At 33.7% G+C, this 22,740-nt stretch overlaps 2 protein-coding genes and 3 non-coding genes across 6 annotated transcripts in view; all 5 read right to left on the reverse strand.

Moving 5' to 3' along the window:
* The window catches only part of LOC140051495 (phosphatidylinositol 3,4,5-trisphosphate 3-phosphatase and dual-specificity protein phosphatase PTEN-like), a 44,085-nt gene extending 42,968 nt beyond the window's left edge, over positions 1-1,117 (reverse strand). For both annotated transcript variants that reach the window (XR_011845525.1, XM_072096732.1), the window contains exon 1: positions 694-1,117. Coding sequence is in view for 1 of the 2 variants with exons in the window: in XM_072096732.1 (XP_071952833.1) it covers positions 694-781 (88 nt within the window). In the remaining variant the exon portion in view is untranslated. The remainder of the gene's footprint in view (positions 1-693) is intronic.
* Positions 1,118-3,099: 1,982 nt separating this feature from the next.
* On the reverse strand, positions 3,100-3,173 carry Trnan-guu (transfer RNA asparagine (anticodon GUU)). Its single transcript has one exon. It is a non-coding gene; the product is annotated as a tRNA-Asn (tRNA).
* A 79-nt stretch (positions 3,174-3,252) lies between these two features.
* On the reverse strand, positions 3,253-3,326 carry Trnan-guu (transfer RNA asparagine (anticodon GUU)). The gene has a single exon. It is a non-coding gene; the product is annotated as a tRNA-Asn (tRNA).
* Positions 3,327-3,405: 79 nt separating this feature from the next.
* Trnan-guu (transfer RNA asparagine (anticodon GUU)) lies at positions 3,406-3,479 on the reverse strand. The gene has a single exon. It is a non-coding gene; the product is annotated as a tRNA-Asn (tRNA).
* Positions 3,480-5,146: 1,667 nt separating this feature from the next.
* On the reverse strand, positions 5,147-21,236 carry LOC140051167 (phosphatidylinositol 3,4,5-trisphosphate 3-phosphatase and dual-specificity protein phosphatase PTEN-like). The gene is made up of 10 exons (XM_072096300.1): positions 20,920-21,236; positions 18,369-18,462; positions 17,983-18,067; positions 17,588-17,632; positions 17,240-17,414; positions 16,098-16,205; positions 12,619-12,822; positions 11,780-11,890; positions 10,632-10,835; positions 5,147-9,599 (listed from the first exon to the last, which is right to left on the reverse strand). Exons 2-10 carry the CDS (start codon positions 18,445-18,447, stop codon positions 9,447-9,449), a joined length of 1,164 nt encoding a protein of 387 aa, XP_071952401.1. The 5' UTR covers positions 18,448-18,462; positions 20,920-21,236; the 3' UTR covers positions 5,147-9,446.
* Positions 21,237-22,740: the final 1,504 nt, after the last annotated feature.

The raw sequence follows: 22,740 nt of genomic DNA on the forward strand, positions 1-22,740 counted from the left end.
TACTAATACAGTAGATACTGATAGCAAAACACACTACATTACATAGTCGGTTCTGAAAATGTCTTTTCAATGCAAATGTTATGAATTGAAATGTTGCTGGGAAAATCCCTTTCTTTATTGAATTTGATTTCATAATTTACCTTCTGATATATACTTTCATACCAGGATTTATTTATAAATAAAACAATATTGAATAAAAAGTGACAAAAAGCAGATGACATGTTAATGTTTTTAAAATTATTATTAAATAAAATATAAATAAAACCATTAACACATTTTTACAGATTTGTTTGACAAGCAATGTTACACCTTTGAACTTTATGGCTTTCTCAAAAGGATGGGTACACTTCCTCATTGTTTGTCACTTTCTTTGTAAAACAATTGAAGAACTACCGAATTCAGGAAATAATGGTAAATAGGTCATCATATTATACAGCATCCAGCAGCAGAACATTGACTACTGATAGCTACTACTGTAGGCTGGGATATAAATTAGATAGGTTTAGATCTGCCTTTTACTAAATTCTCTAGACTTGCCTAGTATTTATGTAGATCCAGCCTAGCTAATCATAGGCTAGACCTACTAAACTAGGGCCGGCCTATTTAGTGACAGTGTGTCAGGTGGAATCATAACATCACATCATGATGATAGTCTAAAAGTTTTATTTTACTAAATATTTCAAAAAAGGATACAAGTTAAATCCAAATCGAATTGTCCTTCCTTAAATCGTTGCTTGTTTTTGCTAACCATTCCCCGTATCACTCCCGCCATCGCCAGCATTGAGTTTCTACCGACAAAAATACACAATACACATTAAAACACGGAAGTAGGTTCTAGGCCACACACGGCCGGACGAAATACCGTATCAGAATCCCGTCCACACGGCTCCTCAGTTCACGAATGTACCACTGTAAAAACGATGCGGGCAACGAAATAGGCCTAACATAACACACGATTTACTCAATACATGACTGAGAAAATAAAACATTAAACGTTCCTTATGTTGGAAGATGACAGCATATATCCATTATTTATGATTGGTAACCAACATAATTTCTGAAATTCATATTTCTAATGATCTTTCCCGGGCAAATATGGGAACTCCTTCCGCGACTCGCATACAACACTTTTTCTGAGAGCTTCCAATCCAAATTTCAGAATAGAATTGAAAGAAGAGAGTCGCAACTCGCGAGAGCGCGAGTACGTAGCTAGCGACCTCCCTCGTTGATATTGCCCTCGTTGGCCGTGTGATCTTTTGGTACTTTTTAATGGAATTTTAAAGGGACACCTTCAACCCAACACAATTCTGATTGTCCCCTATTAGGTGTGTCTCCTGAGAAGGGACACTACCAAAAAAACGAAATTGTCTGCTTAACAAATATACCAAATGAACACAAAATTGATTTGAATTGAGAATAATTTAAACTTTGCAGCTAAGTGTCTGAGTAGGGGTTGGCCGTAGTGTTAATTGACGCTCGTGTCCACTGAAAGGAGGGATTCTATTTTGGTCACTGTGTGATAAAACATTACTATATCAGAAACTATAATTTGTCACTTAGTCAGTTCATGGAGGATAATTTACACCTCCATGGTCAGTATTAAAAGTAGGAATTACCTGTACTATTTATTTACTTAGGCTATATTACCAGTTCATCCGGGCCAATAGGCATTTTTAAACTAGGACGTCTTACAGGCCTAACTTTCCTTTCGCTATCAATTACCGTATTTATTCGGATAAAAAACGTCCGAGGCGTTTCTTGGTCGCAGGGTTTTTAAGGAGCCGTTATTCGAGGGAGGCGTTTATTTGAGATATATCATTGAATTATTGTGTATAATTATTATGCATTTATTAAGCGTTTATTCCCAAATGATGTTCTGTGCGGGGAGGGGGAGGGGCGTTTATGCGAGGGGAGAAGTTTATTCTTCAAAGCGGGGATTCGTAATAAATACGGTATATGCCACGTATCTTTCGAAAGTTACATTCTGAAAGTTGTGACTCTTGAAATTTAAGATGCGGTATCTTATGTTCTATATTTCTTTGTAAAAAAATAAATGTTGAATTTACTTTTTTGTTTAACCAAAATAGCATTCAGAGGCTTAGGCGGTTTGATCATAGAGATATTATAATATCTCTATGGTTTGATGGATGGTGCGAATTGTAAAAACGGACTAATATTAAAATCTGAGCTGCTAGGTTCCCGTAAGTTACCCATTCATCTCCAGTACCCCATCATGCTTGGGGCTAACCCTGGGGCTAACCTAAAACAATTATTAATTCCATGTTTTCTTTATAAAAAAAAACTCTGCTGCATATGCCTAAGGCATAGCCCAGTGGGCGATTTTTTTTCCGTACGATAGTTCCTCCATCGGTTCGTTTCACCGATGCGTGTGACAACGTATACAAACGGCGAGCTAACTATACCGGGAACTACACACAACTAAAGATCGTATAGCGCCACGTAGTGCGGCCATACACACCACCAACTACCATAAACGTTTATTTATAACACATCACAATACAATATCTTGCATGAATCGGACATTTCGCTTTTGTAATGTAGCAACATTGATTTACAAAATCAAAATTTAACAGTGTGGCGTGTTGACCGCGAATGACTAACAATACACATGCAAAACCATTGAATAACAACGCACGGCATACCAAACCGTTTCGTACACCTGCAATGAATTTAAATTCAATTTTGTTAAATTGAGGGCGCCAAATATAAAATTTACGAGATCGAATACAGGTTGGAAAGAAAATTTAATAAAAGCATGTTAAATGTGCTCTCCCTGCCTCAGCACTAAGGCCCTGCCACAGCCATTTGGGATCGTTTTCAGCACATCACCAGATGCATTGATGTTGTCAATGTGGAGGAAAGTGGGACGTATAACTCTGTGAACCTCAAACACAGTTGGTCGCATACCTTTAACTCTAATCCACCGACCAGCATGGAATCGAACCCGCTGCATACGTGTTGTCAACACGACGCTCGGGCGAGTGAGCTAACTGGTCATTTTGGTTTAAACAAGGTTCATGTGTATATTTATGAATAGAATATAAATATCCAAATTTTAGAAATTGAGTAAAACCATATCGTCCCTGGGTGGGCTTGAACCACCAACCTTTCGGTTAACAGCCGAACGCGCTAACCGATTGCGCCACAGAGACATTTTGGTTAGAATTATTTATTGTTTGGAATTTGTGAAATTTTTATGAAAATTAAAATAAAAATTGAGTAAAACCATATTGTCCCTGGGTGGGCTTGAACCACCAACCTTTCGGTTAACAGCCGAACGCGTTAACCGATTGCGCCACAGAGACATATTGGTTAAAATCTGTTATTGTTTGGAATTTGTGAAATTTTTATAAAAAATAAAATAAAAGTCGAGTAAAATCATATCATCCCTGGGTGGGCTTGAACCACCAACCTTTCGGTTAACAGCCGAACGCGCTAACCGATTGCGCCACAGAGGCATATTGGTTAGAATCTTTTATTGTTTGGAATTTGTGAAATTTTTATAAAAAATAAAATAAAAATTGAGTAAAACCATATCGTCTCAGGTTTGAGTGCTCTCAGCACTATATTGATTGGGTTCGAATTAACCTCTACGGATTTTTTTTAATGGAAAATAATGAATATTGTTTTTCTTTTGAGGGTTGTAAATGAAGCAAGTGGACCTTTTTTTAAAAATAAAAAACAAAGTTGTATGGCATTCAATAGAGCTGTAATTATTAATACAGTATTATTTTACATGATTTGAAATTATATGAAACAAATTATATGATTCTGAATCTACAGTAATACAGTATAGAATTTTGAGTGCCATATTAATTAATAATTAATAGGCCTAAATTACATTAAGAACATACAAGAATTTTAAAGATATTTTAGGCCTGGGACGTCTACGACCCAATAGTAGGCCTAGTGGTACTGAGCTATTATTGTTTTTTTTTATCATGTATATAAATATATTGTATAATCCGGGTTGTAAAATGAAAACAAACAAATGAAAATGTGTGAACTATTTTAAAACGGGATAGATGATAATGATGATCCTGTCAAGTGTATAACAAAATATAAGAAAATTAATGAAAAAAGGAGTAATACAGAATTCATATATGTAAAAATGTTACTTATGAACTGTAACGACATTTACAAGTTAAATAATACGATTTTATGTAATATGAGATAATATGAATGTGAATAAAAGTGGTGTTTGCGCCACAAAAGAGAAAAAAAAAATAGTAGGCCTAGATAACATTTAATATGATTTGTTGAAGTTGAACGACCTTTTGTCACGAACAAGGAGAGGCTATCTTTTCTTATGGTATGTCCGATTATAGCTGCCATGTATTACTTTTGAATTTAAAATGATTATGTACAATCGAAAGTCCTGTGCACAGTGTACGTGTGTGTTTTTATACTTTAAAAAAATAATATTATTAAATTCATATTTATATTGTATGCTGAATTTTACGTTAAAGATATATTATCCCCCAAAAATCATAAAATATTAAGATTTCAGACTTTTAATAGGCCATTTTTAAGTTTTAATGAAGTTACTCATTTCCATTGAAAAAATTATGATTTCACTTATAAAAAACAAAGTAAACAGTTTAATTTAACCAAAAACTCATTGCTTGACAGACAATTTGACTATCTGTTGCTTTAAATTATATTTTTTTCAGGTAAATAATTTGTTTGCCAATCCAATTTTTTGTCAAAGTGAATAACTATTAAATGTTAAAGTGAATACGTGGGTAAGTTCTGGCGGCAGAGCCGGCAGTTGACACCAACAGCACTCCCATCCCCGATGGCCTTCTGAAAAACTGTACGTTTTTAAACACCTTATTGGGCGCAATAATCACGACATTATAAGCTTTCTGGTGGATCGACATTTAAATGTTTAGGTATGAGATGGTAGGACCTACAAACGTTTTGAGGAAATATAAGCGAATATACTTTTGTGGTTTGTAACGGAACTGTAAAGTACACTCAAGGTTCTTTCGGATTCTAGAGAAACTTTATGACGAAGACAGCGTTAAGAATGAAATAGTACTATTATTGATATCCTTTTAAGGTAACTCTCTTGTCCAAATGTTCATCCATGACAACAAATAATTCACTCAGAAAAAATAACTATGTTTTTAACATTTTTATACAAAGAACATCATTTACAATTTTAGATATAAACATTTTGTTGTCCATAAATACATAGCAGACAATCTGTCTGGGTTAATAAGGGGTTTTCCATGTTTATCCGAAGCCATACGAATTGATGGTGGTTTAAAGGAAAATCACCCTTGGAATTAAAATAAGACTCCATTCACATGATTGAAAAAATAATAATAAGAATAGTTGCAATGAACAACAGTTTGCGTAAATTAAAATTCATCATTATAACATAAAAATAATAAAATAATATAACTTCTTCGTATACCTGTATCACCGCTATAACTACAATATCCAAACTAACTCGAAGTGTGTCGACCAAGACTCCACCTCGGATTTTTTGTCGATATGTTCCGATTTTAAATTTGGTCATGGAGTTAGGCCAACATTATTACTTTAGGGAAACAGAGCAAAAACCGATATTATATATCATGGTAAATTATGCTAGTGTGTACTAGTATTTAAATTAACAATCTTACTGAAAATCGTCTGCGCAAAGATCTTAATCTGTAAATCTACTGTATACCTATTACACATACAATATTGTGTCAAAACACAAACAGTTACAACAATATCTGAACATAAAATAATATTTGTCATCATAAAACGTGCAATGGTCTTCGTTGTAATTTCCTACTACTAGTACATCACACTTTTTTTTGTCAAACTAGTTTGGTAGTGTAGACAGAGCTTTACACAATAGCGTGTTACAATAATACTTAATGATAGACTTATATCTGAAAACAATGTACGCATTATGCTACGGTCAACACAGTCATCAATAAATAAAAACAATCATTTTCCAATTGATGAACGCGTACGTACGGATTTAAGAGCGACCTTTCGTTTTCACGATGCGTTCTCTAGTAGACTACGTAGCTATTGCTTTAACAGTCATGCATGCTACTCAGCTATTGAGTCTAACAGTCACGCATGATCTTATAAATATTATTTCTAAACTTGTGTAGAATGACTTTTCGACTCGACGGTGGCGCGTCGTAAAAACGTATATATTGATATGAAACAATAATTCATCAATAAATTGTTTTCTTATTTCTAATCAATCAATGATGTATCAATCAATACTGTACACATACAATTACAACCATGTTTGTATTTCATTAAACCATTTCATTTCAAAACAGAAGAACCCCTCCTTAGGGCATTTTCCTATAAAACGAACATGACAATACATGTCTTAACACACTTAAGCCCATACAGTTGGACACTGAATTGGTATACACAAAACATTTTTTTTGTTAACATTTTCTACAACCAAATTTTACTACTGAGCCTCTAAAATACCATTGATTGAATAGCAATAACGTTTTGTCCAATCTTTAATATTAAAAGATAATTTTGATATTGATGAAATTAATTACAGTTGGCCCAGTAGTGTATTTAAAACAAACATAAATAGAAAACAAATAACTTAAAATGATCAAAAACAAACACGTATCATTCACACCAACTAATGGCATACAGTTTTTTTAGCATAGTCAATATATTGGTCCACATTAATACAACTTGAATGATGGTGTGAATTAAACAAAATGAATTAACGTAACAACAAATGGAATTGGGTGTGATAGAGAAAACGAGTGAGGAGAGAGGGGAGACAGAACAAAGACAGCGGGGACACTGGAAGGGAGGTGTTTATTATTTTGTACTTTTAACTTAATTCCATTTTTAATCTTTGATGACACTTGACAGTTGTTCCATCCCATACACCAAATAAACCATAATTCAAGAACATACAAATGCAAAATCTGTTGAGACATCACTATTAAAGGGACACCACTATTAAAGGGACACCTGTATTAAAGGGACACCTGTATTAAAGGGACACCTGTATTAAAGGAACACCCCTATTAAAGGGACACCACTATTAAAGGGACACCATTATTCAGGGGACACCCCTATTAAAGGGACATCACTATTAAAGGGACACCACTATTAAAGGGACACCCCTATTAAAGGGACACCTGTATTAAAGGGACACCACTATTCAGGGGACACCCCTATTAAAGGGACACCCTTATTAAAGGGACACCATTATTAAAGGGACACCATTATTCAGGGGACACCACTATTAAAGGGACATCAATATTCAGGTGACACACCTCTATTAAAGGGACACCCCTATTAAAGGGACACAATTATTCAGGTGACACCCTTATTAAAGGGACACCACTATTCAGGGGACACCACTATTAAAGGGATACCATTATTTAAGGGACACCATTATTCAGGGGACACCACTATTAAAGGGACATCAACACTACTACCAACCCCTGCTATTGGGTCCCGAGGGTGTCCTCTTAATAGAGATTCCACTGTAAATCATTGAATATGATTTTGCTACAAAACACAGACCATCGCCATACCTAAACACTTCCTTCCCAACATATACACTTTTATCTGCATCATTATTAAAATCGATATTATATACCGGTATCTCAGTAGCCTAAACTTATACTGTATACAGTATATATTATTGTATATATATATATCATATTTGTCAATAATTTTTAAACTTGAATTATAGAAGTCTTTGAACAAATTTTCTACTGAAGTATCACAAAACCAGACATTGAATACTGTTGTATTGAGGTTATTCATAAAACATGGTAGAGTGTGGACCTAGTAGGGCTCTTTGAAGCTTGGGTTAGTCTAGACTTGTGCTGTGAATTACTCTGTACGATGGGGCTATTTTATAGCTCCATGCCTGCATACAATGGAAATCTATGCATCAAAAATACTTATATACCAAGCAATTAATATCAAGTTGATGGGTAATGGGAATATCAAGATACATTAGGATTAAAATACATATATATTGTTTACTTTTTAGAGTTGTTTTCTCACACATACTTATACTTTAATGGTCTTCTTGTATTACATCACGTTGGGATTACACCACAATATGATAACCTACCATTGATTGAGAGGATAATAATAATAATGTAATATTAAACACTGATTTTGAATTGAGTTTTTGGATACTTGAGCAATAATTGGCAACATTTTGTGCAATGGAATAAACCTAAATATTGAAACTAAAATTTTAATTGATAAAATATGGGGTTGAGGTAACAAATTGGAAAAGAATTGTTCACCTCAACCTGAAAATAAATCCTTAATAATATATAATTGATCTTTTTTATGAATCAGTTTATTACAGGCCGTTTACACAGCCTTATACGCTGCCCTTGGTGGCCTAACGTGGCATTTTATTTTATTAACACAGAATTAGAGAAATAAAAAATACTACGATAACAAAAACTCTGTAAAGTGTTTGCAAACAATATATAACAAATACATTGGTTTACTTTACATTCGTTTAAAGTAAAGAGATTAATTATACCACAAAATCTACACTACCAACATTATAAAATAGGGCAGTGGTGCTGGTAGGTAATCAGTTGATGCCTGAAAAACAGACAGCTAAAACAGAGTATGTACTTCCCTTAGTTTTGGTCACAAAATTGTTACTTTACGATGACATTGTGTCTACACTTCATCCTGGGAAAGATGTTGCTACTGACTCTAATATTTCCACATCTACCAAATACTACACGATAATTGTTGAATAACAAAAACAACGCAACTGTAAATACCCTTAACCACAAGGATAATAAAGCACAATGATACAAAGATGATGTTTTTGAATCAACGTGAATCCTCAACTTCGATGCTCAAAATGTTGTTTATCATAGATTTTATATTCAACTTCTCTGACCTCCGACCTCTCATTCACAAACCTCACTAACAATTCTAACTGGATGACACCAATAGACATTTTTCTTCAAATGTATGTCTTTCGAGAAACTGGACATTTTCTGAATAACCAGTCAGAAGATTGAACACAAATACACTCAGATTGTCAATTGCTTGTTTACACAGCGCGTTATATTCATTCAAATATCATTGAGGTGAGTTACTGTTGATTCATAAATAGCTTTGTTTTCTGAAAATGTTTGTGGTATATTGAAGTCCACTGGATTATTCAAAAACATTTTATTATGGAAACTCTCACACAGATTCAGCACCATAAATCCAAAGAAAAACCACATAACAAGCATTACTTAAGTTTTCAAAAAGCTAGGCCTGCTAGCCTCAACTTGGACCAAGTCTGTTCAACCTTTAAGCCCTGCACATTGGCTGGAAGAAGTGTTGCTTGCGTACAGTGCAGTGAGACACTGTAGGCTTGGAGTATTTATCATCAAGACTTGCATATAAAATCCTACGTAAGGTACATGGACTCATCATACTTGAGTACAGTCTAAGGAATCCCATTCTGATTCTGAGTCTGTGTCTGAGATATTCTCTTCTGGTTCTTCTATATGAACACTGCTAACACTGCTTATATCAACTGATGGTCTCTTGCTTTCATCAACAGAGGAAAAATAGCAGATTACCTGAAATGAAAGAATCAGTTTTTAGAATTTTACAACTTGATACAATAGAATTGCTATTAAGAGAACACATTGAATCACTTGTATTATTGTTACAAATTAACAAATGTCCGTTAATTCCTTGGTCCATAGTAACATATTACGAAAGTATAGGTTCTAGAACAAAGTCTCCCTTTCTAATAGGAGTATCCCCTGAATAGTGGTCAGCTGTAGTTTCAAAATATACTAATCATTTCACAAGAAAATGTGTCCCCTTAATAGAGGTGTTCCCTGAATAGTGGTTAGCTGTAGTTTCAAAATGTATCAATCATTTTACAAAGTGTTTAGAAAGTGTTTCTTTAAGAGTGTCCCCTGAATATGAGTGTCCTAAAGGAGGGGTTCTACCAGGAGCGGTTGCAGGACTATTTTAAGAAGGCTGCCCAAAGACTGACTGAGTATTTGAGCAAGCAAATTGTTAAATGACACCCCTAGATGGCCGCAAATGGTACTCTCCCACATATAATTCGGCCTAATATTAGGGTACTACACGCATCGGAAATACAAAACTATACGCACAATTATGATTTGGCCTAAAAATTGGTCTTAGATTATGGAAAAACCCCGGCAAAACGCAATAATTATGGACAAATCGATTATTAGCCTTGTCTATATGGCCAATATTTAAAAGGAATGAATATACAGTAGGCTATATTTCGTTTGTCGATGAATTTTTTAGGTGCTAGAATTACTTCTTTTACCAATTTTAACAATTAAGCTAAACATCAAAACATTCAACAATGATAATAAGAATAATACCACAATGATAAAATTCCCTGCAACTCTATACAGGGTAACTACTTTATGACTAAGCCTATCAAGTTCCGGGTCCGGAAGGATATTGTATACGATGAAATGGGACTCAATTTTAATCTAGTGGTAGAAACAACATTTAGTATGAAATTAAGGGTGTTGCCCGGGCCACTAGGGCAACACCCCTGGGTCTGCCCCTGTCTACCGTATACTCTATACAAACACAATAATAAATATCAAGATTACTTTGAAGTTTGGTGAGTAGAGACGATTTGTTTTATCTTTGTTGGCTTTATCCAATTCCTCTTTATTCAGTGTCATTACAAGCATTTGTTTATTCTTTGTGCATGCCTTCATTTGTGGAAGATCTTCTGTATTACACTGGTGAATGTTTTCACCTCGAGAGTTTAACACAAAAAATGTGTTCACCCAAAAATGAAACATTTTATCCTAATTAATAAAAAAACAAATGAAATTAATACATTTATATAATCTAAGTAAATGCAATCAGTGCAGCAGTGTTTTGTAATAGAAATTTTAGATTTTCATTCAATAGTTTTTATTACATTAGATACAGTACTGTATACAGAAAGCAGTAAACTACAGTAATAGATTAGTTCACAGTATGAATACTGATTGGTAGAATGAATATTTTTATGAGCTAAAAGATTGACTGATTCTATAGAACAGTTGATTTAGTAAACAGCCTATTCTTCCTCTTTTGAGAGTAAAGGTCTGGCTACACTATCAAACTAGTTGGACAAAAAAAGTTTGAGATGCACAATTATGGTAGTGATATGCCCAAATATGGTAGTGATATGACATCATCGTGTCCATATATCAAGTTTTTTTGTCTCATAACGTTTGATAGTGTAGACAGAGCTTTATGAATAAATGCTAACTTGATATGATATTGGGCAAAAGGAAGGAACTAAATGTACTTTGGTTAATATTAAAAATAGATCTAATCTACAGAATTCATATTTGTAATTGTATTATCACTGATATTTCCTTATCCAGTCTATAAGCTAAACTTTATGTGACAAAAAATGTGATGCACCCATATATGGACATGATGTCATATCACTACCATATTTAAGCATATCACTATCATATTTGGGAACATCACACTTTTTTAAAAGTGTAGACAACTTAAGGAGAAAAAAAAGAGGGTGGTATGAATTGATGGAATATTGAGATGCTAAAGTTACAGGAAATTTAAATTGACCTCAAATAGGTAAATTTTTAGCATTGGCTATGGTTCCCATTTGCAAGCAATGCAACAACGTAGACACAATGCTGAGTGAGTTTACCAATTTCTTTAAGACCCATCAGAGTTTCATACTTTAATAACATTTTTTAAATATATATTAAATATTATATTTATTACTCACCTTCTTAAGTTTATTAGGCTTATGGAAGAATTCGATTTTAATATCGCCACATATAGGAAGCCCTCCTTTTGGTAATTCAAACGCTAATGTTTTATCTGCTCGTTTCACACCCTGTAGATAAGAAATCCATTACAAAGATAACACATACTGTTCAAATAATTTTCAAAATTACTTGTTTTATTCAATTAATGTACAGTACATAATATTTTATTCAGTTTATTCAAGTTTATTCCAAAGAATAATCAAAACTGGCAGTAGTAAAACTGAATTGCATGTGATGTACAATTGATAAAATATTTAAAAAGGTGTATTATATAGTAGATAAAAACATTTAAAATTACAAGTGAAAAACACCAAAATACATAAGAAAAAAGTTAATATAAAAATGTAAAAGAGGCAACATTAAAAAAGATTATGGATCAATTGGATAAATACATTATACATTATTATAAAAAGTTGCTTAGCCTAATTCATTAAGGCACCTTGTCAAAAAGGGGATTGCACTGTTATTATACGGATTAGTCTGCCAATGTTTAGTGGCATAAACGTCTAAGTTGCATTTTATGTCCCTTAGTATTAAATTCAACCCATTCAGAAAATCTAGGAGATTTCGAGCATGATTTGGCAAATTTAACCAACAGAAAGGTTCTTCTTTCTGAGAGGGTTTTAAAACCAGTAAGTATTAGGGCATTTTTGTAACTTTCATAATGTTTACCGAAAATAACTCGCAAGGCTCGTTTTTGAATTCGCTCTATTTAAATACTGTATGGACTAGAAGGACAATAAAGCATAGGGAACAAACATTTACACTGAGATTGAGAATAGAAATATAAACTTACCTCTAATGGTGGAGATGTGTATATCTTTACTTTCTGTTGATTAACAATAACAAAAGGAGTACATGTTCCACTATTGGTTAACATTGGAATGGTATCAAAATGCACAGCTTGTAGTAGCAGTGTCGTCGGCCTATATTCTAATTTATTTAGTACCAATTGTCCATAGTAATCCACATATCGTCGCTGACTTGGAATTGTTACACCCTGCAAGTAAAAGCCATGAAATGTCAAGTAAAGAAAATTTATTGTCATTTGTAAACATATACAAGACAATAGATGGACTTCGCTAATGACATCATGGAGACCCATGGATGGGAGCAGAAATAGAGGAAGACAGGGAGTGAGACGGCGAGATGAAATAGACAAGTATTGGGGTAAAGTGCAGTGGCAGGGAGCAGCTAGAGGTCGTTCACTATGGCAGAAACATGCTGAGGCTTTCATCCAGCAGTGGACAACGGCTAATGATTAAACATATAATACACATACAAACATGAATTTCAGTTTCGACTAACAACAAATAAACAGAACTTAAACTACGTGGTGAAACTATCCCCCGCCAGACACCATCCCAGTATTTCTAGAACACTTTCATCGAGCACTGCCTGGACCTAGAAATCTACTGTATCAAGGTGTGGAGCAAAGAAGCACGTCCACAACTTCCCCATATGTACAATGAATTAACACGACATAATTTGGTCACTGGTCGTCGGATATCAATTTTATACTGCTGCCTCATTGAGCTTGAATGAAACCCTAGACATAAGCACAAGTTTGGTGGTCTAGAGGTGTGAACACGAGGCTAGTGATCTAGAGGTCATGGGTCAACGGAAAAAGTGTTATCGAATGTACTTAAAATTATTTACGTCAGAGTAAAAAAAAACATCTGACCAAGATAAACAACAAGGTTGCCTTTGTACTTGCTATTACCATATATGTACTTTTGATAAATAACACTCTGACGCAAATACTCATTAAATTTGAGAAATGTTTTAAAATAAAACCGCAAAACTGCTTCCTACTGCATTCCTTGACGTAAAAAAAATATGTATAACTTCCTATATCGTCACTTAATTTACAAAAAAAATGTTACAGGAAATGTTTAAAATAATAGTTTTTCTTTAGATTTTGATATACTTAATGCTGATTTGCAAAGAAATTTATTATGTAAATGTAAAGTTAAACTTTACATTTACTTCTCAATCTAAAATTTAATTTCTAACCTCCTATAAAAATCCTTTTTCTTTCAATGCCAAAAGATTGCATACTATTAATATATAGCTACAACCTTAAATGCGGAGGGGTGCTGGTAAAATAGTCGCAACATTGGTCATATTATTGAAAAATGTTCATAGATGAGATTCACCCGCCGAGTCATTTACAGTAATGTGGTATGTTGTACGTTGTAATTGTCTGTCTATTCTTAGTACTCAAGAAACATTAGATCTTCTAGTCAGTCAGACATTATGCTTTGAGATAACATGGTTTAGTAGCTGATCACTGAGAAAGCTATGCTTATTAGGTTGTGAAAACCACAGGCCTAGCTGATCGCTGAGAAATCTATGCTTAACGTAGAATCTACTTTACTGGTGCTTAGCTAGTATCGAATGATGCGCTAAGCTTGCTAATCCAGCATAACCTTTCGGCTGTAACCTCAGCCATCATCACATTACTTGATAGAATACTCTGGTGGCTGAATTGGCAAAATTATAATGGCTATTGTATCCATATGCTATGGCGTCTGATACCAAGACATGTTGCCACAGCATGTTAGTAATTTAGCTGGCATGGCAATAGACTATATGAATCAAAATTATACTGTAACTGTATTAATAAACTGTCATTTTATATTATTTATATACTGTAAAAATATAAATTTCGATTTATACTTTCTTTATAATTATCATTTATATACTATATTATCATTTATATTTTTATATATATTTATATTATTTATCATTTATTGTCTATAGTCATGGCGGCCGGACAATTTTTTTACCCCGATAGTCCCGACATAGGAATAGAGTTTTCAAAAAGTAATTGGCTTGCCTCTCTGAGCTTTTTGCTTATGCATTGTGTAGTCTAAATCTAGCCACTGTTTCAGTAATATGCCTTGGATATTTATAACATCAATCAATTAATAAATAGTGAAGAAATATATAATATTAATATATTTGTGAATAAACAGTGCTTCAACATATAGCATTTATAATTAATGAATACTTTTTTTTATAGAAATCTTTTTGAACATTTGCAATTAAAACTTTTTTTTGAAAATTAAACCTTTTTATATTATTTTATATGCTATAATTAATCAATTTAAAGAGCCTAATAAGAATTGCTGATCAATTGATTATACGTTTAACAATATTTAAAAGTACACTGTACAACAAAAACTCTAGTCATACTTAGGAATACTACACTATACTTAAAATACTATTTAGTCTTTATTACAGTCATTTATGAGTTTAATTTAAATATGATGCTCATTATAAATTTATTGTATTGGTCACAAGGACGAATTTTAAGCAAAAATAATTTATGTAAATGACCTTCATTTAAATCTGTAGGCAGGTGGGTTGTAGCATTTACAATCATAAACAAATTAAATTTTCGTTGCAGAATATTACAAACATCAATTCTCAATGAAGCCATGATCGTGGATGTAATTGTGCTGAGTGGTGGTGGGTAGGGAGACACAGCTGCTATGGTTTCAACCCGCCCTAAAGCTTATTTGAAGGTCGTCCACCCAACCTAATTTCAACATAGCACTCGGCTAATAAACCTTTCAGTGTATTACTGAAAGTACTTTTTTACATTTTATTTGCCTACCCACTCTAAAGCTCTGTCTACACTATCAAACTATTTTGACAAAAAAAGTGTGCTGTGCCCAAATATGGCAGTGATATGCCAAATATGGTAGTGATATGACATCATCATGTCGATATTATGGGCACATCACATTTTTTTGTCACATATAGTTTGATAGTGTAGAGCTTTACATCCACCTATTTCTATCAGTAAATACATTATTGTAGTTTCAATATAATATATAGAAATGTGTTGGTATATTCATTTGTCTCCTAATGCAAGTTTATAAAAAAAATTTTTTTTCAAATCATTAGAACACTATAATAATATTATTACATAGATTCACCATATTCAGGGATTCCATAACAAATCAGTAAAAACCTACTTTACCACTGTCGGAAAATAATTGGAATTTTCACAAATGTGGTTGTGGTGGTGTTGACCAACAAGCAATACAAATAATATTGATTCGGTAAAAGTTTACATACTTTAGAAACATTAGAGTCTAAAAACTTCTCTTTTACAGCAATAAAAATATAGTCAGTCAGGTCATGTTAAGGAAAAAGTAGGGACTTTATAAGCATCTGAAATCTGGTTTAAAGTATTGGTTTAATTCTCAACCCACTCTATAAAAAATTGCTTTAGGATGTGTGACAAAAAAACAAACATACCTTTCCATTTACAGTTCTTGCAAAAGCATAATGATCCAAAGCTTTCTGAGCATCACTATACATTTGTCTATGAAGCATGTAGGCACATATCATCACTCCTGTACGTCCCTGTCAAAAACAAATCAACCAAATTATACTGGTCATACTGTGTACAGGTAAAAATCAAAATTTGTACAGGTACTGTACTCTCTTTTAACAAAAACTTTTCAAGATAGTCACTTGTATCATTTGTATTTATTTATATAGTTATCACATCGTATTATTTATTCTACTCAGTAACAAAACATATCTCGAAATTGTTAACAATTTTGACAATAAAGTTATCTTGTATCTTGTATCTGTTGTATGGTTTTTGCCCCCACGAGCATAGGGCTGTTTTAATCAATTGAAATTGGTTTTTCTAAATGGTAATTAAAACAGTTTATAACAGGTTTTGTATCGTTTTTAAATTTTTATTCTTTTTGTATGCGTATATACGTAAGATGTTAGTAAAAAAAGATACAAATACAAAAGAATCGCTATAAAGTGGACACCTTTAAGCCCTAACTTAACTGTCCACTTGATAGTGGTGTCTTCTAAAAGGGGGTGTCTCAAAGGGGACGTTTTACTGTATTCAATTAAAATGTTTAGTGCCAGATGGCAAAAAGAGCAGGAGAAAGGAGAATGTAAAGCTCTATCAAACTTTATGTGACCAAAAAAAGTAAAGTGCCCAAACATGAACATGATAATGTCATATCACTACCATATTTGGGCATATCACTACCATATTTGGGCATATCACTACCATGCGACGAGTGAGTGAGTGGCCGAGCGGTTAAGACAGTGGAACCGTAATTACCTAGCCACAACATCGGCAGGGGTTCGAGGCTCACTCACTCCATGGTTCTGGTGGTAGAACGAGTCTTCTCGGATAAGGACTATAAACCGTAGGTCCAGTGTACACATCTAGCTCGTGTGCACTTTAAAGAACCTAGTACATCTTTCGAGACGAGTAGGGGGTTACCCCGGTGTATTAGTACATCACAGCCACTGATCACCAACTGGGCCCTCTGGGAGACCAGTCATTGACTGAAGAGGTTACCCAGTATAAATATATATTTCAATCAATCAATCAATCAATGTTTGGGTATTTGAAAACCTACCTTTCCTGCTTTACAGTGTATAACTGCTGTATTTTTTTCATCTTCACCTAGCCATCCATCCAGATCATCACAAAATGGTTTAAAAAGGTTAAAATTCGGTGGATTGTGATCATCAAACGGAAAATGTTCAACTCGATTGCCAAATTTTGAAATGTCATAATTGCGTTCGGAACATCTATAAAGAAAAAATAAACTTGTATAAATCAAGTTTTCTAATCTCTAGAGGATATGGAATTTTCTTGACACAATATTTTATAAAAAGAAAAGTTTAATTATTCATATTTTGGTACAATTGTTACCAAATAATTATCTAAACAAATGCCAAATACAAAATTGATATAAACTTACAGATTATAAACTTTAAAATGGTCTTTATGACGTTCATTTAAAAACCTGAAGAAAAAAGTAAGGATAAGGTCAACTTGGCAACAGAAAATGAAATAAACTAACTAAAATGGAGAATTTAAGCATGAATGAGGTGGTGTTAAATATGAACAGAAGTTGATCTCGAGTTCAACTAGTTTTGGTTTTTTTTTTACAGAGTGCCTACACTGTACAAGTCTTATATATTATATGCTTTTAAGCTCTGTCTACACTATCAAACTAGTTTGACAAAAAAAGTGTGATGTCCTCAAATGGTAGTGATATGCCCCAATATGGGCACATCACATTTTTTTGTCACACAAAGTTTGATAGTGTAGACAGAGCTTTAATTTAGATTAGTTTATAACGACTGTACGTACCTTACAACGCTTTCAATATTGTTTCTGTAGACACCTTCCAGTTTATCAGCAGGAAAGCCCATTGCTATAATATTGGGATAGATATCTGTGTCATTTTGTTAAGGCTAAAATATACAGAACCAAGCAGTATAAACAAAGCCGTGCAGCTTCAAATGCCAACTTAAGAAATGGTGAGAATAATAAATTGTGACTTTGGACTTGGATGGATGTACATGATGTAGGTGTTGCTATGACATTTAAAAAGGATGGAGGTTATACCAAACATTCACACATAATCCCATGGAGGTATTTTGTACCTCCATACATAATCCTTTAACTGGACATTTCTGTAAATCCTGTCCTCACATATTTCCACCTTTTGTATTAACAATAAAAGAAAAGGATACAACTAAGATCTAGATCATAGCTTCCATCTGTAAACCTCCGTTTCTTCTTGCTAACCATCACCCGCAATTTCCACGCCATGGCCTCTACATGGACCTAATCAGATTACACATTGTTAACAATAAGAAACATTCATTTTTCATATATAGTGGAGCTGATGGTTATGTGCTTGGGGGTGGAACTGACACTTATTTTTGTTAAGCTCTGTCAACTCAACACTATCAAACTTTATGTGACAAAAAAATGTGATGTGCCCATATGGACATGATGATGTCATATCACTACCATATTTATGCATATATCACTATTATATTTGGGCACATCACACTTTTTTTGTCAAACTAGTTTAATATGCACACGACAAGATTGTTAGTCCAGAGTGAATTTTAGTTGTAGTTTTTCACAAATGAAGAGCTAGCTTTGTTTGCCCAAAGTGGGTTTTATAAGACATAACCGGACAAATTCAATAATTTTAACATACTCAGACATTGAAAGGACAGTGACCCTTTAACACCTTAAATGATAATGAAAGCTTAACTTAAACAAAACGTAAGTAAAAAATATTGAGCATTTCACTCTATTATAATAGACTACACCTGTAGACTATAACATACTCTTTTGATTTCCTTTGATTTCATAGATCTTTATTTATCATTAAGCCCTGTCTACACTATCAAACTAGTTTCAGGGAATAATTTCGCCAGTGTAGCATAGCAAAAAGCTATACAAAACCACCTTTTTGCTACACATTTCTGAAATTGTGTAGCAAAAAATACAATACAAAACTATGTTTCTTGACTAAAAAATCAGTTTGATTAGCAATTTTGGTAAACAAAATTTTCAAATGAAATTTTTCCCTGAGTTTGACAAAAAAAAGTGTGATCTGCCTAAATATGGTAGTAATATACCCAAATATAGTAGTGATATGACATCATCATGTCCATATATGGGCACATAACATTTTTTTGTCACATAAAGTGACTGAGCTTTACATAGCACTACAGTAGATGGAATCAATGATAAATCAATGACATCTCCAAGCAAAAATTATTGCCCAATAAAAAGACAACCTAATACTAAATGTCAAATATAATTCTTAAATCATCTAAAAATAATGCAATTGCAACTGATTAATTGACCAATGAGACTTATACAAATGAGACAGTACTGTACAATTTATGCTACAATTATATGATTATATGATATTTACTGTATTAGAAAAACCTATTTTCATTACTTCATTTCAAATAATACCAAATAATACCACCATACAATTCAAGTTACAGTTTTATTAAATTAATTAATCATTCATAGTAATTAATATACTGTACAAATTAAAAAGTCAAATGGCCGAGCGGTTAAGGCAGGGGCGCTGTTTACCGTACCTAAAGAGCCAACAACATCGGCAAGGGTTCAAGGCCTCGCTCCTAGTTCTGGCGGTGGAACAAGTCTTCTCGGATAAGGATTATAAACCGTAGGTCCAGTGTACACAGTTATAACCTGTGTGAACTTTAAAGAACCCAGATCATTATTCGAGAAGAGTAGGGGGTTACCCCGGTAAACTGGTTTACATAATAGCCCTGTATCAGGAGGATTACCACCTATCTCATAGGACAGTGATTAATTTACTATTGGTAATTCTTAGCCACATAGCCTAAAGACATAAAATAAATAAAAAATAATGACTGTTTAGTGCCATGGTACAAATAATTTCATGAAGTAAAAGATGGGAAATTCTATGAGAATAGAATGTCATATTTCACCAAATAAAATTATTTGTACCATCGCACAAATATAAAAATATTGTTGCCATTGATCTGATCTTGTTGATGTGAAGGAGATCGGATCGTACACGCCGTCGACTCCGTTAACAGAACAGAGGGTGCTGCTACAGTATTAGATTTCATGCAGATTTTTTTTTCTTTACATGAAAAAAGGTAATATTTCATGATCTTTAAATAATACATACTATTCTACGCCATGTAACCCACAAATCGTCCAATTTATATAGATACAGTCTAACTATAAGCCTTATCATCATAATCATATGATAAGACTTGAAAAATACCTTGAGTAATTGGCAAGTCTTGTTGATTGAATGGTTTGAAAATAAAATTAAAAAACAAAACAATGGAAGCTCAAAACAAAAGGCAAGCTAGACTAGGCCTAGCTAGTTTAGGCTAGTTAGCTAGCTAGCTAGGCCTTACCCTACATATTATACTGCTAGCTAGGCCTAGCCTAGCTAGAGTTCTAGCCTACTAGGCGTAGTCTACTACTTAGTACTACTTTAGCTCTATCAATTAGTAGGTCTACTAGGCCTTTACGATCAAGGCAATCGATCTGCACCACCACCGGCTGAAGAACTCGGATACTAGGCCTAGTATTGGCCCCTAGGGCCTACTCTCAGTCTGGGTCTCACTGTGTGCTGAGCAGCCTGCCTCCCGTGCAGCAAGCCTAATCATTTCTGCTGTCAGATTAAGATCACACGCCGCTCACTCGGGCTGCAACTGTTCAACACTTTCAAGAGTATTTAAAGATTAAGGCCAAACCTACCTTCAAAATAAACACGTTCGGATGTTTCAAATCAAAATAGTTATGTGGTAAAACAATTTTTACAAGGTGACAATAATAAACTATAGTAAAAATCGGGTGTTTTCATGTCCACCCCGGAAACTTTATTTATTCGCACTTGAACTTCCGCTCTAAAATGGCGACGAAAATCATTCTAAAAATTGAATAAAAAAGTTCATAGCAAAGCTTCAAAAGCAATGATGAGAATGGTTTCAAATATGAAATTAATTAGTTGTTTTGATATTAAACTAACTAAAGTTCCATAGTCAGTTACTTACTACAGACAAATAAAGTAAACAAATTATTATCCTTTACGGAGCTAACCCCCACGTGAAAAATAGACTAAACCAAAGATTGACTTTTCATGTTTTGACGTCACACATTATATCGATATTCAATTCTTTTATAAAATTATACTAATTTATTCATTTTTTTAACAATTATTATATCATACTTAGTACCTAATATGATAGTATTTACTGTATAATGTAACATGTAATTTGATATGAGGAAATACAATAAAATAAAATAAATATCAATAATCAAATCATGAATTTTCTGCACTTCTCTCGGTTGGAGCGGCTTTCCCTCCCATAATTAATATAATAAATACAACTTCACAATTTATATAGGCTAATCGCCGTTCCGCAACCTATGGGTCGCGAAAAAAAATTGGATGGGTCGCGAAATTGTTTCCGATACTGAAACTTTTATCAATTAGGCCTATACAATCTATGTGAAATGTTCTCAGTTTTATTTTCAGATTACATTCTAAATCATTACATTTCCTTATGTTGACGTGCGGCGAGTCGGTAGCGTACACACATTTGGGAATCGACGACGGGGTAGTTCGTTGTTAATATAGTGGGGAATCCCACTTTAGGACGTGGAATAACCTACCAACTGGTTCTACGACGCTATTTTTCTGTAGTTGCAAAGTAGTAGTGTGTAACTTGACTGAACTTCTGCGAACTTTGATGTACCGGCGGTGGGAACTTTTACGTAATAATAGTCTGTTCTTATATAGCGCATATTATAAGCAAGCTCTCGATGCGTAACAATGAACATTAGATAGAAAGAACAATATAAACAGGTCTATTCATCCCAAATTCATAGCGATGTTGTTCAGGCCTTTTTTATGGCTGTGAGCCCTTGACGTTAGCATTGAACGCAAATGTGTTTACCGGCGGAAAAAGTAGCTGGCTACGATTACTATAACGATAGTGATTATGTATGCATCATGACTATGTATTAATATGACGGTAAAAATCGCAAAGATAGCTTACCCAGCCTATTTCCTAAATTAACTTAACTGTCTCAATAATGTTCAAAATAAAATAAAAACAATATTTTTTTCATTCAAAAAAAAAATTAAAAAATCCGCAGAGTTAAGAAAACAAGCTAGCGATTAGAGTATTCGTACATGCTGAGCATTACACGTTACGCCATAAAGTATACATGACTGAGCAGCTGACAATAGTCTATACGTACTTCATATTATTACGTAATTCATCGTTACGTCATAAATATATTTATGACCGTCAAAGCAGGGAGTTGTAAAAATATTTTACAACTCCCTGGTCAAAGCTGGTATACTATTAACCTGTTTGTATCATCCAAGATGACCGGTTGACTCCAGTCAGCTGAGCACCGTGTTAACAACACGGATGTCATGGGTTCAAACCCTATCTGGTCGTGTGGTGGAAAAGAGTTAAACTTTTTTCGAGGTACTGACGTGTTTGTGGTTCAGAGAATAATACGTCCCCGTTCCACCACACAGGCAACGACACGTTGTCTCTGCCA

Source organism: Antedon mediterranea, chromosome 6, assembly GCF_964355755.1.
Source record: "Antedon mediterranea chromosome 6, ecAntMedi1.1, whole genome shotgun sequence".
Taxonomy (NCBI): Eukaryota; Metazoa; Echinodermata; class Crinoidea; order Comatulida; family Antedonidae; genus Antedon; species Antedon mediterranea.

Coding starts and splice junctions, on each gene's coding strand:
- LOC140051167 (XM_072096300.1), bottom strand. CDS start 18,447: ATGGCGTGGAAATTGCGGGTGATGGTTAGCAAGAAGAAACGGAGGTTT. Junction 18,068..18,368: donor CTATGATCTAGATCTTAGTT/GTATCCTTTTCT, acceptor AAAATGACACAG/ATATCTATCCCAATATTATA. Junction 17,415..17,587: donor CATTTTAAAGTTTATAATCT/GTAAGTTTATAT, acceptor TTTTCTTTATAG/ATGTTCCGAACGCAATTATG.